This window comes from Meleagris gallopavo, chromosome 9 (genome assembly GCF_905368555.1).
Source record: "Meleagris gallopavo chromosome 9, MGAL_WU_HG_1.1, whole genome shotgun sequence".
In the NCBI taxonomy this organism is placed as follows: Eukaryota; Metazoa; Chordata; class Aves; order Galliformes; family Phasianidae; genus Meleagris; species Meleagris gallopavo.
In genome coordinates, this window is record NC_139412.1 from 1,806,727 (window position 1) to 1,823,204 (window position 16,478).

The window sequence follows — 16,478 nt, forward strand, 5'->3', positions numbered from 1 at the left end:
CACGCTCGGTGTATCCGTCCGTCCCCCGGCGTCCGCAGACGGGAGCTGCCTTCCATCGCGCCCCATGTCCCCATATGGCCCCCTGTCCCCGCCCGCCCTTCGCGGCCTCCGCCCACCAGAGGGCGCTGCCCGCCGCCCCTCCCACCGACCGCGGGGACGCCAGGTCCTGACCGCCGCATAGTGAGCGTTGCGCGCCGCTCCGCCGCCACCACCTCCCAAAAGCTGCGGGGCCGAGCGAGCGAGTAATCCGCTCGAAACATCCCGCAGACATCGATTTCTAGAGGGGGTCGAGCTTCGAGGCGGCGCGAAACCTTTTGAAGAGGCGGTTGATCTTCCAGCACCCGGACGGGGCGGCTCCGTCAGCCGTCCCTCCGCCCTCATCCCGCCGCGCTCCCGCCCCGCGCTCCGCCGTTTCCCCCGCCGTCGCCATGCGCGGCCGCAGCAACTCGGGCGTGCGGCTGGACGGCTACGGCCGCCTGGTGCAGCAAACCATCCTCCGGCACCAGGTGAGACGCGCGGGGCCGGGCGCTGCGCTGCCGGGGTCGGAGCTCCGAGCCGCCTCCCTCCTCTCCGACCCCCGCTTCTCGCCGTCCGCAGGACGCCGTGACCGGGCTGCTGCCCGCCAGCGCCGATCACCGCGATGCCTGGGTCCGCGATAACGTCTACAGCATCCTGGCCGTCTGGGGGCTGGGCCTGGCGTACCGTAAGAACGCCGACCGCGATGAGGACAAGGCGAAGGCCTACGAGCTGGAGCAGGTGGGGGCCGGGGGGCTTCGGGGTGAGGAGGGCAGCTGGACGCCGGGGCGGTGCTGGCTGCCCGCTTGTCTGCTGCTCCGGCGGTGATTCGGGCCAGCTGGGAGCTCCTTCTCCTTTTCCTTCCCCTTCCCCCCAGCGCAGCACTTCGGCCCTGCTGACGGCCGTAAGCGCTTTCTTTGCGTTGCTTGCCTGCATAGCAAGGGCTGCGGTTAGCGGGGGCTCTGGTTACAGGCAGCACCGCTGATCTGCAAAGGTCAGCCACCAGCTGGTCCTGAGTCAGGGCTTCTCTTTGCTATCCAGAGATTAACGAGGCTGCTTTCCTTTCCTTGCAGAGCGTGGTGAAGCTGATGAGGGGGCTGCTCCAGTGCATGATGAGACAGGTAGGAGCCAGGGGAGAGCTGAGTGGTCACTTCAGAGCCCACCGGGATCACCAGCCTCAGCTTTCCTCAACGAGGGGGGGGGGTGACCTCCTTTCAGAAAGACTTAATAAGCCCTGACTGGATGTCAGTCCTCCAGAGATGGTTCCAGTGCCATGGGCTAGAGGCCAGTGAAGTCTTGTGCCAATTGCTCCCTGTCTTCTGGCCTGGCTGGCCGGTGACTGTTCTCCCTGAGCGCATTCGGGGTGATCCTTTTCTCTCCCTGTGCTGCAAACATGGCTGTGTACCCTTCAACCATTCACTATAGAGACACGAGAGCCTGGGCTTGTGTTCTCAGTGCGTGCAGGGGCTGTGAGATGTGTCCTGCTTCCAGCTGTGTCTCTGCGTGCTGGGTTGGTGGCACGGAGTTTCCCTGTGTTTGGGGTTTGTCAAGCCCCTGCATCCCTTTCCACTTCTCCAGGTGGACAAGGTGGAGGCCTTCAAGTACAGCCAGAGCACTCGGGACTGCCTGCATGCCAAGTACAACACCCACACCTGTGCCACTGTGGTGGGAGACCATGAGTGGGGGCACCTGCAGTTGGATGCCACCTCCCTCTACCTGCTCATGCTGGCGCAGATGACAGCCTCAGGTGGGATGCCATTTGGAAACCTGTATCTCGAGGGATTGAGGCACGTGACGTGGAGGGGGTTGAGGTGTTTTGGGGCTCTCTATACAGATCTGTGGCTCTGCTCCTGAGTGTTGCAGGGACACAACCTGCTAGGTGGGATGGGAGTGAGGATGTGGCCCCAAAGGGTGTGTGAGTAAGAGGGGGGCTGGCTTCTACTGCCCCTTCCTAGAGATGCCTGAGGACTAACATGAATTCTTCCCTGCTGCTTCAGGTCTCCACATAATTCACAGCCTGGATGAAGTCAACTTCATCCAGAACCTCGTCTTCTACATCGAAGCAGCCTATAAGACAGCGGTGGGTAGCTTGAGGCCTTTGCCAGGGAAGAGAATTGTGCCTGGAGGGTGGAGGTAGTGGGTAGAACCGCTCAGAAGCTTGCTGGGAGCACTGCCAGAGGGTGAGATTCTATGAGTATTCGGGCATGACACAAACTGCTACCTCTCCGCAGGACTTTGGGATATGGGAACGTGGGGACAAGACGAACCGGGGGATCACTGAGTTGAATGCCAGCTCTGTCGGCATGGCCAAGGTGAGCTGTGGAGAGGAGATGTGGTCATTCTTTGGCTGTGGGTGCTTTGCAGTCTTTGCAGGATGCAGGGGTGTGTTTGCATCTCTTCTTTGTTTAAAACTGGTCAATGGGGCTGGCATGGTGTGAGAGCTCTTACGATAAGTAGAGGACTACTGCTCTGAGTCTCACCCTGCTTGCAGGCTGCCCTGGAGGCCCTAGATGAGCTGGATCTCTTTGGAGCAAAGGGAGGCCCACAGTCTGTGATTCGGGTGCTGTCAGATGAGGTGCAGCACTGCCAGGTGAGGGCTGTGCATGCAGTCTGACGGCGTTGCAGTGTGAATAGTGGCATCTAAACCTCTTTCCTTCCATTTGCTCAGTCCATCCTCCACTCGATGCTGCCGAGGGCCTCCTCATCCAAGGAGGTGGATGCCAGCGTGCTCTCTGTCATCTCCTACCCAGCCTTTGCTGTGGAGGACAGTGAGCTGGTGGAAATTACCAAGCAAGAGATCATCACAAAGCTGCAGGTGAGCAGCTCTGCCCTCTTCACCCTTCCTGGGAGACAGTTCAAAGCCTGCAATCCTTTTCTCCCCCAAAATGTGCTTGGGGAGGGGGTGCTGGACCTGTTCTCTCCCAGTCTCTGTGACCTGTGCTGGGGGTGTGCAAAGAAGCGGTGCTGCGTGCTGTCACAGTAGGGCTGTGATTGTGGTGCCTGAGCACTGTGCGACTGTGTGAAGGGGGTTCTTGGGCAGAGAATTCACTTTTACAGCGAAGGTAGAAGGTATCTGACGCTGTTCCTCCTGCTCAGCTCCTCTTCCCTTCTCTCCCAGGGGCGCTACGGCTGCTGCCGCTTCCTCCGTGATGGATACAGGACCCCCAAAGAGGTGAGTGTTCCCAGTCTGCCACCTGCTGTGACTGTGGTGCTGAGGAGAGACTGTCCTGGGTTACGTTCTTAGCACCCTGGATGCAGTGCGAAGGCTGTTTTGGGGAGCGCTGCAATGATGAGAGCTCTTTGATCCAGACAGTATCATGGCAGGGCTGCCCAAAATTCCACAGCCCACTGCAGAGGTGTGGCACATCCCTCCCGTGCCCAGATAAGCAGAGTCTGGCTTTGCCTGCATCCTGGGGCTGGTGATGTGGCATATCTCTGAGGCTGGGGAAAATGGGACTGCCATCCCACACGGAACCCTGCAGAGGTCAACCTGTGGGTCTTGATGAGCCCTGTGGAAACACGAGGCTGTTTTTATCTCTCCTGGGCCAGCAAACAGCTCGCGTGCTGCGATGCTTGACTCTAGGAGTCAAGGAAGGAGGGAAAACAAGGACAATTATGTAAGTGACAGGCATAAAAGTAGAAAATGGCACTTGGAATGTTAAATATCCAGCTGGTGGGGCCCATGATCTGCTGGGCTCCTTTGGCTGTGCATCAGCTAGAGTGTTCCTGGGTGGTTCTCCTTTGCTGTGCTTCTCCAGCCCTGAGAATCCCTGGCAGCAGGTGTGGCTGGGGCTCTCCAGAGCTCTCCAGTCTGACATTCCCCAGTGCTCGTGAGCTTTGCCACTGTTTGGTTAACCTGCATCCACAGAGTGAGGGTGTTTGAGATGGGGGTCTTGGGGGTGGTCATGATTCTGAGGGAACCCTGCAACCACCCGCCTTGCTTTTGTGGCCCTTCTGCAGGATCCCAACCGCTCCTACTACGAACCTGCAGAGCTGAAGCTCTTTGAGAACATCGAGTGTGAGTGGCCTTTGTTCTGGACATACCTGATCATTGATGGGATTTTCAGTGGAAACGTGGAGCAGGTAAGGGAGGCAGGACCCAGCAGGCCGGGGGAAATGAGTCCTGGGCATTTGGGTGTGTGGAGAAGGGCACAGGGAGGCCTGCCCTGATGCTCTCTGCTCCCTCCCCAGGTGCAGGAGTACCGGGAGGCCCTTGAGGGGATTCTCATCAAGGGGAAGAATGGGGTGCGCCTGGTGCCAGAGCTGTACAGTGTCCCACCAGACAAGGTGAGCTACCTGAGCTGCTAACAGGGTCAGTGAGCAGAGAATGTCCCATTGCTATGTGATTTGGTTTTAACCACTATTATCCAGAATCAAATAGCAGTTTCTACGTGGAAACTTACTTAGAAAAGGTGTGATATGGATCTGTTAAAACAAAAAAAAAAGCACAACCTAAACACCCATAAAATAAATTACTTATTTTCCTCAAAGCTTATCTTGCCCCCATATGTAAGTGTTCTGTGCTGACAGTCTGCTGGTGCATTGGCAGATTTTTAAGTGCGGCGTTGATATTTCCTTCAGCATCCCATGTCTGTGGGTCCCTTGCTGACCTGGCTTCTCTTCCAGGTGGATGAGGAATACAACAACCCCCACACTGTGGACAGGATACCCATGGGCAAGCTGCCTCTCATGTGGGGCCAGTCCCTCTACATCCTGGGCTGCCTGATGGCTGAGGTACGGTCACCTCTGGTGCTAGGGGAGCTGGGTGGGCTGGACTTTGAGCTCAAAGGACAAATGCTGCCACTCTGCCACCTGCCGTGGGGAAGCTGTCACCTCCATTCCCTGGGATTTCTTAAAGATGGGCTGCTGGTGGGCTTTACCCTCTCTGCTCAGCCTGTGAGATCTTTATCTCCTCGTGCCTTTTCTTTTTCCCTCAGGGATTTCTAGCTCCTGGTGAAATCGATCCCCTCAACCGCCGCTTTGCGACTGTCCCCAAACCCGACGTGGTGGTGCAAGGTGAGGGAAAGGGACCGGTTCCAAATTTTTCCATGGGACAGTGCCCTCTCAGTGTTTGGCTGTGGGATGGTTCTGCTCGCCGGCACAGCCATGGCACAGCCACACCTCAGCCTTGGCAGCAAGATGTAAGATGCAGTGCTGGGCTTTCTGCTGGACCCTGCATTGCCCCAGGGAAATGTCACCTGCTGCAGTCTCCATTGCAGAAGATGAAAACTGGGCACATCCTCCCACTGCTCATCTGGGTGTAACAAGTGTTATGGGAGCAAGACGGAGCTCTGGTCCCCAGAGGGGCCTCCCAGACAGCTGCCCCTGCCTGTGCATCTTGCATGTGTCCAGAAAGACCACGGGCAGTGATGTCTCACCCATCTTCCTCTGAAAGTGTGCTCTGAGCCTGCTGTCTTCTCTCCTCAGTGTGCATCCTCGCAGAGACAGAGGGGATCAAGGCTATTCTGAGGAAGGAGGGCATCCATGTGGAGACTGTGGCCGATGTTTACCCCATCAGAGTGCAACCTGCTCGCATCCTCAGCCACATCTACGCTCGCCTGGGTGAGCTGCAAGTTCCTGTAGAAAAAAAGAGTGCAGAAGTTGCTGTCCCATCCTGTGTGTAGATGCTGATGTCCTGCCCTGCTCCTTTCTGCCTGGTTGTTCAGGGCTTTTCTGTTCCTGGGCCTGCAATGCTGCTTCTGTGCGAGAGGAGCAGGGGTGGCTTTGGCATTGCAGTTTCGCAGTCGCCTCACTCTGAGTGGTGCTATGTGGAGTGGATGTGCTATGAGCAAGATCACCCAAATCTCAGTGAGGGAGGCCAGCTAGGTCCCAGGGAAGGGTCTCCTGTCCGAGTCTTTAGGCCAGAAAGGATGGCTCTTCCTGGAGGGAAGGCAGGCTGTGAAGGGAGAGCGTGTTGAAATCTGCGTGCTCGTTCCCTGATACTGCATATCCTCAGGCACAGGGAGTGTTGTGCAGGAGCTGGAGATCCAGCCTTGGCCAAGGGAGAAACCTGACCTGCCCCAAGCTGTGGGTGCTGGCTAATTTAAGCCACTGAAAGGCCAAGTATGACATGGGCAAAAGGGGCAGGGGAGCCACCTAGCAACTGCTGGGACTTTTCCCGTGTGGTGATGCAGCTACTCTAGAAGTCATCTAGGAGCAATGGGGACACTGACAGAGCTGTTACCTTTGGGGTCTAGCCCTGCACAGTGGGGGCAACCCTGCACCAGCTTCTGACATTCTCAAGGACCTGGAGGTGCAGCATGTTGCTGAGGTCAGGGTTATTTGTGTGGCTCTGGTTCCAGCGAGAGTCCTTGGGCAGGGCCATGGGCCAGAATATTGCTGTCACTTTGAGCTGTGCCAGCTGGATGCAGAGCCATGGGGTGCTCGACACAAGCAAGCCTTTTCCTCCTGGCTGGTAGCACAGAAGCCTTCTGCCTTTTGACACCACTTTCCTTTTTGAGAGGACTTGAAGAAAATGTTACAAAACCTTATCTTCCCCAGGTCGCAACAAGCAGATGAGCTTGACGGGACGGCCCTACCGGCACATGGGTGTGATTGGGACCTCCAAGCTCTACAACATTAGGAAGAACATCTTTGCCTTCACCCCACAGGTGAGTGGCATCGTATGCGCTTGTTAGCAGCTGCCACACTGTGTAAATGGATGGGAAGTTTGTCCACTGGCTGAGCACTCAAATTGGTCTCAGGAGTGGCTGATGGGAAGACATGGGTGGCTCCAGAGCAACCTGGTGGCTGTGAAAGGGTGTTCATGTCTCCTGCTCTCCCTGCAGTTCATAGACCAGCAGCAGTTCTACCTGGCGCTTGACAGCAAGATGATTGTGGAGATGCTGAGGACAGACCTCTCATACCTCTGCAGCCGCTGGAGGATGACTGGGCGGCCCACCATCACCTTCCCTGTCTCTCACACCATGCTCGGTATGGATCCTCCAACCTCCTCTGTGGGAGAATAGGGGTGGTGGATGGGGGCAGCCTGGGTAATGGGGACGCAGCGGGGCTGGATCAGTCAACAGCATCCTGTAAAGAGCTCGCTGCTCAAAGGAGTCACGCTGAGTTGGCAGCCATCCGGTAGCCAGCAGGGCTACCTGCCAAGCACCAGTGCCTGAAGCTCAAGGCAGGTTTGTTGGCATGGAAGTATGTCGTCTCCAGGCAGCTAGGCCTGTTTGGGAAGCCTTCTGAGAGCAAGACAAGAAATAATTCCCGTGTAAAAATGTTCTTGGGGCTCTTCCTGCATCGTGACTCTTCACCAAGGCTAACCACCCCTCAAAGCCTTTCTTAAATGTCAAGGAGGGGAAAACAGAAAACCAAAAGGAGCAGAAAGCTGCACACTGGCTCCTCTGCAAACTGGCTTCTCTGGAGCAGCCTTCTCTTCCCCGTGAGCCAGCACTCCATGCTGCCTTCAGGCCTTTTTGATTTTCCTTGTGTACTTGAAGTTCCCTTGGGTGTTGATTGTGTTTGCTGTAGTGTCTTTTGCCCTGAACAGCAGCACCCCAACACTTCGACAGCACCCTGAAAGCCAGGGGGGGAGCAGGGGGCTGTTTGGATTGCTGCTGTCTGGTGCTACCGGCTTCAGGGTGAAATCCCAGGGGCCTGCAGTGCGTCCCAGCCTGATTTTGCTGGTTATCCAGCCTAGACAGTCATGAATTTCCCTTTTTGGGTGGTGCTGTTGGTGCCACCGCCTGGCTGCACACCCCAGAGCAAGGGTCTGGCTGCTGTCGTGGCGCTTTGCATGTCTGAATGCCCACCTGGTCCTGTGTTACTGGAAGCCTGTTTGTGTAGGAGAGCCTGACTGCCTGTGTCTCTGTTCCCGACAGATGATACGGGCAGCAGCATACACCCCACGGTGCTGGCAACTCTACGGAAGCTGCAGGACGGGTATTTTGGTGGTGCAAGGTGAGTGCATCTTCTTGGGGTGCAGGAGGGAACAGGACTGGTGTCCTACCTGAGTGTGGCTGTATGGGAACAAGCTCTGCCTGAGCACTGACTGTTAGGGCATAGGCTGTGGAGGATATGTTGGGATGTGCTGGGCTGTGAGTGCACCCTTGGGCTACAGTCCCAACTGAGGAGGTACAAGAGAGGACGCCTCTCCTTGTGCCATCGAATCCATGGCTGTAGGACCCCTCTGATAGCTTTTGGCAGCCTTTCCATATCCACACGCGCCTGGAGGAACTGCAAACAGCTAAAGCAGACATTGAGAGATGCGTGTGCTCCCAGACAAGCCTTTCTATCCCTGCTGAGGGACTGCCCTGCATCCAGGAGGCAAGCCAAGGGCGCTGCCTCCCCCTTCCTCTCTGTGTGACCTCCCCTCCTTTCGCCCAGGATCCAGACGGGTAAGTTGTCGGAGTTCCTGACAACGTCGTGCCGAACGCACCTCAGCTTCATGGACCCTGGGCCGGAGGGTAAGGTCTTTGCCAACGGCTACAAGCTCGGCCTTGACAGCTTTGAGGAGCTAGACCCTGAGGAGTGGCTGCATGGCTTGCAGTTTGCAGAGGATGGTAAGGGGGAACAGGCCAGTCGCTACTGTGGTGTGCAAAACACTGAACTCTCCCTTAAACCATTAGTGTCCCACCTCCCTGTGAGCAGCTGCCACCGTGTTTCTGCACCCATCTGACCCTCTGCCAATTAACCCCATCTGAGTGATGCTCACCGTGACGTTAGTGGGGTGGCGGGGCTGGGTGAACGGAGGTGGCTGTTGCAGCCCCTCAGCAGTGGGATTTCCCAGCCAAACAGGGCTGAGGATGGGGGATGTGGCTGTAGCACAGAGGATGTTCCTGAACAAGCCACCCCAACCTCCATAGGCTGTTGCGTGGGGAAGAGACGAAGGCTCGGCAACCTGCCTCTGTCCTGGAGATTTGGCTGAAGATGTTTGGTGTGGTCAGCACATGTGATGGTGCAGAAGGTGATTGTACAGTGCCCGAGGTATCCCTGGCTCCCCAGGCAGTCTCTGGGTGGTATTATCACAAAATCTTTGGGCCTTTCTGGACAGGGTGGCTCCAGTGCGTGCCAGATTGAGGCCTTGCTGCCTCGTGGGGGCTGTGGCCCATCACAACGTGACGGACCCCCCTGCTCCGAGACCACGGAAGGATGCAGGTTTTGCTGCTCCCCTTGCAAGCAGTCCTAGACATGTTCTCCTCCTGTGAGACCCAGTGATGGTCATTTTCCCAGCCTTCCCATCGATCTGCTCTGCTGCTGCTCCTGGAGCCAACATTTCCACTGCTGCAGCTCTGAATGTTTACTTCTCTTGCATGGCTGCATCATGCACACTTTGCAGTTGCACTGCTTCATGCTGCAGCTTTGCAGGCTGCAGCCAAGCTCCTCCGAAGTGTCTGCTTCCCCCTACCCCCAGCAAGAAGTGGGGTCTGCCTGGCCACCGTGTCCATTTTGGCCTTTCTAAAAGATGCTCAGTTTTTCTGCAGGTAGACAGGATGATGTTCTCAAGCCCAATGTCTATCCTGAGGTATTTGTTCATCTTAGCCCCCATGCAGTGAGTGCAGGGCATCCCTATCGGATTTAGGAAGGAGATGCTGTGCTTTCAGCCTTGGATGCTGTCTGTAGTTCTCCTCCTGTAGCAGAAATGCTGCTGGCCCACTGGCTGGAAACGCAGTAACAGATATCTGTTGCATAGCATCACCTCGTGTGGGGCTTCCCCCTCCCTGGGCGTCACTCTTGCTGCTGGGCATTGCTGTTATGTCCTGGCTGAGCAGAGACATAGTCTCTGAGCACTCTCTCTGTGCTGTAGTTAGTGAGTGGTGGCCCTGGTGCTCTCAGCATGGAGCTGGAAACTGGGCAAAGAGCCAGGCAGGAACTGGCAGTTCGTGAAGGAGAGCATGGTGCCCTCCTTTAACTCCTAATTAGAAATAACTCAATTACTAATCAGAAATAACTACTGCAAAACCTACCCTGTCTTGCTCCCATGCTGGAGCCTTGTTGGGGTGAGGCTCTTGCTGTGCTGGGGCAATCCAGATGCTCTCTGCTTGGACAGACAGCGCTGCTGCTGCCTCTGTCTGGTTGGCTCACGGTGCTAGCCCCACGCTGTTGCTCTTTGCAGCCAGCAAAGCTTTGTCCCTGCGGGGACACAGCTGGGGACCTCTGCCCTGGAGTGCCGCGGTGCCCAGTGGCTGAGGCTCTTTTCCTTCCTGTTCCAGCGGACACATACGATGAGGTTGCACAGTACCTGGACCACCTGCTGCAGCGCACGGTTCCCCAGTCGAACCTCCCTCCCACTGCACAGCAAGGAGGGCTGAAGCGCTTCCGTGCTGCCGTCCACACCACCCGTGACCTCATGTCCCTGGCATCCAAGGCCAAGGACCTTCAGGTCCAGAGTGAGTAACTCCAGCATCCTTCACACCTTCTCTTCGTGGTGAGGCTGAAGTGCTTTTCCCATTCATGTGGGATACAGAGTGACCCAGGGCAAAGTGCAGGACAACCCAGCCTTTGCCTGGGCACGTACATCTGCAGTTCATTGTGTTAGTCCTGGCTATGGAGTATCATGGAGCTGGTCCCTCTTGTAAACCCCCAAACATTCCTCTAACCACGTGGGTTTCTCCTGACGTCAGCTCCTCTGCAGTTGCTCCTTGGGGGAGCAGAGGGTGGGTCATGAGCTGGTTTGAGCGAAGTGATGGTGGCGAAGGCTGAGAAATACCTGCACCAACTGACCCTGTCTTTCTTTTAGATGTTGGGATGTACATCCCCAGCAAGATCTTCCAGGCATCCCAGCAGTCAGTAAAGTTGTTGAGCTCACCCCACCAGCATGACCAGGAGGTCAAGGTGAGCCCTTTTCCTCTCTGGCTGGGCTGGCTGAGCACTGCTAGCTTCTCATCTGAAGCCAGAGGATCCTTCTAGGGCTTCATGAGGAAAGCTTGGTCCTTTGTGGTGGGGGGGGGGTGCCCATGGGTGAGCATCTTTGACTCCATGCCTCCCTGCCCTCAGAGCAGGGTGCTGCAGTGCTGACCAGGAGCCTGGCTCTCTCTTCCCCCAGAGCCACACACTCCATGCAGAGATGAACCTGCCCCGCGACGAGGCTGGCAATGTGGACTGCAAGGCATTGGTGGACCAGCTGCGCATCTGCCCCACGCTGCAGGAGCAAGCAGACATCCTCTACATGCTCCACATCCTCAAGTATGGCAAGCTCTGAGACCTGCCTGCACTCTGGGTGCAGAGAGCTGACATGGCCACGCATGTGTCTCAACCTGCTGACCCTGAGCGGTGCTGTGGGATGATTTGATGGCAGTAACCTGGCATCTCCTTCATTGCAGGGGGCCTGAGTGGCACACGGGGCTTGAGAGTGAGCCTGGCCCCACTGTCAAGGAGCTCCTCACTGAGCTGTACGTGCGGGTGGGAGCCACACGCCAGTGGGCTCTGATCCGCTACATCTCTGGCATCCTCAAGAAAAAGGTGGAAGCTTTGGATGAGGTAAGAGCCCTGCTGCTACGCCCTGGTGGGCTGAGGGCATCATCGGCTCCGTCTCCCTCTGCCTTGTGCTGAAGCCCCGAAGCCAGAGCTGATGGTGATCCTTTCTGTCTGCAGGCCTGCACAGCCCTCTTGTCTCACCAGAAGCACTTGACGGTGGGGCTGCCCCCAGAGCCACGTGAGAAGACCATCTCAGCGTGAGTGCTGTACCTCTTTCTTCCCATGCATTCCAGGCTGGGACTGGATGCGAGACAGCCTGTATCTCCTCCGTGGACCAGGAGGGACGCAGGGCTATCTCTTACTTCTCCACCATTCCCTCCTCAGCCCCATCCCCTACGAGGAGCTCGTTCGCCTCATTGACGAAGCCAGTGAGAAGAACCTCAGCGTGTCCATCCTCACCCAGGTGAGAGAGTACACCACAGGTGGGTATGAGCTCTGGCAAGGAGCAGTGGGATGACTGCCCCTGTCTCTCCAGGAGATCATGGTGTACTTGGCTATGTACATCCGCACCCAGCCAGCACTCTTCACTGATATGTTTCGAATCCGCATTGGGCTCATCATCCAGGTGATGGCAACAGAGCTGGCACACTCCCTGCACTGCTCAGGTACGTGCAGTGAGGTTAGTGGGATGGGGGCTATGGTGCTTGGGATCCTGTCAGTCAGGGAGGAGAAATGCCATTAAAAATGGGCAGCTCTCAATGCCAGGATGAGACTGCATGGAAGTGGCAGGGTATATGGTTGGGATTGCTCTTGGGTACCGCCTGATAACAGACTGGGATGCAGGCTGGGAGGGTGAAAGGTGAACGACATTCCAACTCTTCTTCCCAGCTGGAGAAGCCACTGAGAACCTGATGAATCTCAGCCCATCCAATGTGAAGACCCTCCTCTTCCACATCCTCTCCGGCAAGGAATTTGGGGTGGAGAAGAGTGGTGAGTCTCTTGGCGGAGCTGAGAGCGTTTCTGGGCAGAGCTGGGTCCTGGTGCAAAGCGTGGCCAGTTCTGGGCATCCCTTGCTGTGCACAACATCCCCCCTCTCCTGCCTTTACAGCACAGCTTCTGCACTGCAGTTATCCATGATCTTCAGCAGGATGGTCTCTGGGTGTTGAGCCTATCTGGCTATCGGGTTTTCCTTAGCTTAGTTTTTAGTGTGGTCCAGTCTGAATTGAAGCGGCTCTGTGCTGTAATGCTAGCTGGGGATACAAGGCAAGGCTATGCATAAGTACCAGTGCCATGCAGCAATGAGGGACATCTGTGTCCTGAGAATTAGTACCCACTCCAGACCTCTCTTCTCCTCTCCTCCAGTGCGATCGGTGGACTCGTTGGTCACCACTGCTATCAACGTCTATGATGTGGAAGCTGCTGGGGCCACCAAGACTGAGCGTGCTGGCATCGTCAAGCTGAAAAGTGAGATCAAACAGGTGAGGGCAGGCAGTGCAGACTGCTTCCCCAAAGGTTTGTAGGGGCAAACAAATATAGGACAAGCAAGGTTGATGGGAGAGAGGAAAAGATTTTGTTCCTGGGCTATAGAAAGCTTACAGCTGCCTCCAGAAGCCCCTTTTGGCTCACTCCTGCCCCAGGGGGGATGTGGGGTAAACCCTTTAGTGCAGGAGTTGCTCTGGCAGTGTAGTTTGGGGGGAAGTACAGGCGTGCATGAGAATATGCGGGGGGGGGGGGAGGTGGGGGGAGGACCATGCAACATCCCTGGTGGGCCCCATCCAGCGACAGAAACTTCATTACCTTCTTCTCTTGCAGCTGGATAAACGTAGGCAATCTCTGACCGGGAGTAAGGTGAAGCCACCTTGGTCCTCCTACAGCCTCAGCTTTTATCTGTCATGCTGCATACCAGGGCAGCTTCTGAGCGTGCATGAGTTAATAAGCTTTCCTAAATGAACCCACTGAGTGAGCTGCTGCTGCAGCAACAAGCTGGCTTCCCTTTTCGTCAGGCTTAGGGTTGCTCTGTTTAGGACAGTGGGGAGGCCTCAGGTCTGGGAAGAGGTCAGCAAAGCTAAATGTGGCCCCGTGGCATTCGGGGAGCTTTCCTTTAAGTGGGATCTGCTATGTTGAGGCCATTGGAGAGGAAGGTGGTGCCCTGGCATTACAATCAGCTGGGAGCTGTGCTGCGTAGCTGCCACAGTCGAATAGATCCCATTATACTGACAACAAATGCTGAACAGGGTGGCACGTGTCTCCACTGCCACAACCCAGCGGTGGCCATACCAGGACACTGACTCGTGATACTGGATCCCATCATCTGTACTTCCTCTCAATCTCACACCAGACAAGTGCCTCCTCTGGGGCTTTGCTTTTGTTTAGCTGTGGGCCTGGCCTATGGGGACCAGGTTGATGCAGCAGCTGCAACGTGAGGCCTGGTGTCACAGAGGGACCGCACACATGGCAAGGACTGTCCCCCACCTGCTGCTGGCCCTCCTGAGACTAAATTTGTGCCCATGCCAGCAGAGCAATCGCAGCCCTGCTTCTCCTCCAGTGCAGTCCTTCCCCTGATGCTAACATGAGACTTTCTGCATTTTTGCCTCTGAAAACTTCTCAATGTCCAGCTAACCACAGCCCCTGGGATAACTGCTCTGCGGCCTGAGCTTGGTCCGTGCTGCTGCTGCTCTGCTCATCGTGATTGCTGCCTTGCGTCGGCACTATTTGATTTATATCTCTCCCTTTCTCTTGCAGTCTGTAGACGGTGACCTACTGGGCTCTCTGGTAACCTGCGTTTGTTGTCCGTGTGGGGGGGGTTTGTCATGCTTTGTGGCTGCAGAAAGGAGCAGTGCTCCAGCTGGGGGTGCTGCCCTCCAGGCTGCGGGGAGCTGGGGCTGCGGGGAGGGCTCTGTTGGTGGCAGCTCTGTTGGTGGCAGCTCTGCCCCAGGAACCAGGCTGGGTGGGCACAAGCTCTCAGGCAGCAGTGTGCTGTGCTCTCGTTGGGTATTTAACCCTGCAGCAGTTTCTTTTCTGCTCATTTGTCTGGCTAGTCCACTGGACAATCAGAGCTGGTGGACAAAGGCTCCTTTTCAAGCTTGCTGAAAGACCAGAGCAGTAAGGACAGCCGGCAGGGCCAGTGGAAGCGGAGACGGCGACTGGATGGGGCTCTGAACCGTGTCCCCTTGGGTTTCTACCAGAAAGTCTGGAAGGTGCTGCAGAAGGTGAGCTGGATGTCCACACATGAGCCTATGGTCCCCAGATACTTGCCTTCCTAAGGGAAACCGGGCACCGATCACTTATCCCTGAGGTTGTGTTGGTATGTGCTTTATGAAGAAGGCTTTCAGCTGGCCCTGGAAAGCTGGGGAAGAGCTGGAGTTGCCTTGTAGGCATGCAGCACCTACTTCACCCTGTCCTTACCCTTGCAGAAAGGGGCTTGGTCTGCTGAGGAGCCTTACGTGTTGGGCAGGGCTGTGAGCTCTGGGAACCTGGTGTTGAGATCACATCTGAGGCAGCTCTGGGCGCTGCTAAACCTCAGCATAGTAAACCAGGCAGCAGAGCCTTGTGCTATGTGTGGGAGTGCTCTGGGTGATGCCAAACTGGTGTTAAAGGAGTGATAGATTGGAGGCAGGAGGTGGAGATGGGGCCCGTGGGCAGCATGCAGTGACGTTCAGCTGGGAATGAGGGTGCAGTGCTGCTCCAGGCTGTAACTGTGGTCTCTACATCTTGTTCTGCAGTGCCATGGTCTTTCCGTGGAGGGCTTTGTTCTCCCCTCTTCAACAACCAGAGAGGTAGGTTTACCAGGTGGGGAACAGGATGGGTGCGAGGCCACTCTGGATGAATGCCCAGCCTGGCTCAGGATTTGTGCTGATGATAACAGCGCTCTATGTGCATTTCTTCCTGCCTCTGTGCAGATGACCCCAGGGGAAATGAAGTTTGCTGTGCACGTGGAGTCTGTTCTCAACCGTGTCCCCCAGCCAGAGTACCGGCAGCTGCTGGTAGAGACGATCTTGGTGCTCACCATGCTGGTGGATGTGGAGGTGCACACCATGGGAGGCATCATACCTGTGGAAAAGATCCTGCACGCAGCCAATGACCTCTTCTATGAGGAGCAGGTAGGGGCTGCATGTTGCGCCTAGACTACTTAGGGGTCAGTCAGCCACGCTGAGGTCCCGCCTGTTGTCCTCATGGGGCACAGCAACAATGCAGCATCCTCCTCCCTTTGCATCGAGTGTGGGGTGCAAGCTAGCAGGCGGCAGCCCTTCTTAATGCTTCTGTTCTTCTTTCCCATCCAAAATCCAGAAGGCCCTGGGTGCTGACGACCAGATGCTGGAGAAGGATCCCTCGACGGGCATTTGTGACCTGCTGTACGACAGCGCACCGAGCGGCCGCTTCGGCACCATGACCTACCTGTCCAAGTCAGTGGCCCTGCACCTGTACGACCTCCTGCCCGGAGATGGCTGTGCCATGCAGTAGATCTCTCTGCTCTTGTCCCCACGCTGTGGACTCCTCGAGAGGCATTGATGCACACTGCTTTCAGCCGCGGACCTTCGGGCTGTGTGCGTGGCGATGTTGCCTGGCCTCGTGCTGGGAGCTGTCAGGGAAGGGCTGAGCTCACAGCCCTGCCTTCTGCTCCGACCCGCCTTAGGGCTGGGGGTCAGGAGGGACCCCCGATGCTGTTCTCCTGCCAGATTGGAGGGTTTTAACCTGTTCTGTGCTGCTTTTCCCTCCAAATGTGCAGGGTTTAGTCTAGTGTCCTGCTAGGGATAGTGCTGCTGGACTGAGGGGAGCACACCATGCCATCCCCACACTTTTTATCCCCTTTTATTTATGGTGGGGGAAGCAGTTTCACGTGTGTTTTTTGACCTCTGGGTCTGTGTTGCCTTAATGCTGCAGGCCTCGGGCCTTTTTTAACAAAAGTCACATTTTTCAAACGAAACAAAACAACAAAAAGTTCATTCGTGCTGTGTGGGAGTCCGCAATAAAACGTCTCCAGCACCCGTGTGCGCAGTGCGTCTCTCATTGGGCCGGCCGAGGGCCGTGGGCCGCCATGTTAGCGGGCCTAGATGGGAGGACTACATCTCCCAGCGTGCCTCGCGCGGCAGCAGCGCTTC

At 56.4% G+C, this 16,478-nt stretch overlaps 1 protein-coding gene across 4 annotated transcripts; it reads left to right on the forward strand.

Annotated features, from left to right (window-relative positions):
* Window positions 1–346: 346 nt before the first annotated feature.
* Window positions 347–16,362, forward strand: PHKA1 (phosphorylase kinase regulatory subunit alpha 1). 4 transcript variants are annotated; one of them, XM_085230288.1, is made up of 33 exons: window positions 348–506; window positions 598–756; window positions 1,089–1,136; window positions 1,594–1,762; window positions 2,013–2,095; window positions 2,247–2,327; window positions 2,507–2,605; window positions 2,684–2,830; window positions 3,134–3,187; window positions 3,976–4,098; window positions 4,207–4,302; window positions 4,642–4,749; window positions 4,953–5,031; window positions 5,443–5,577; window positions 6,517–6,626; window positions 6,804–6,948; window positions 7,845–7,923; window positions 8,350–8,429; window positions 10,176–10,352; window positions 10,703–10,797; window positions 11,009–11,148; window positions 11,286–11,442; window positions 11,557–11,636; window positions 11,764–11,842; window positions 11,915–12,044; window positions 12,268–12,369; window positions 12,742–12,857; window positions 13,192–13,227; window positions 14,122–14,151; window positions 14,418–14,588; window positions 15,102–15,155; window positions 15,279–15,479; window positions 15,667–16,362. In XM_085230288.1, the coding sequence occupies exons 1-33, from the start codon at window positions 429–431 to the stop codon at window positions 15,838–15,840; spliced, it is 3,615 nt and encodes a 1,204-aa protein (XP_085086414.1). In that variant the 5' UTR covers window positions 348–428; the 3' UTR covers window positions 15,841–16,362. The 4 variants fall into 4 exon arrangements, with proteins under 4 accessions (XP_085086413.1, XP_085086414.1, XP_085086412.1 ...); XM_085230289.1 differs by having other exon boundaries at window positions 350–506; window positions 8,350–8,525; XM_085230286.1 differs by lacking the exon at window positions 13,192–13,227 and having other exon boundaries at window positions 8,350–8,525.
* The last annotated feature ends 116 nt before the right edge of the window (window positions 16,363–16,478 follow it).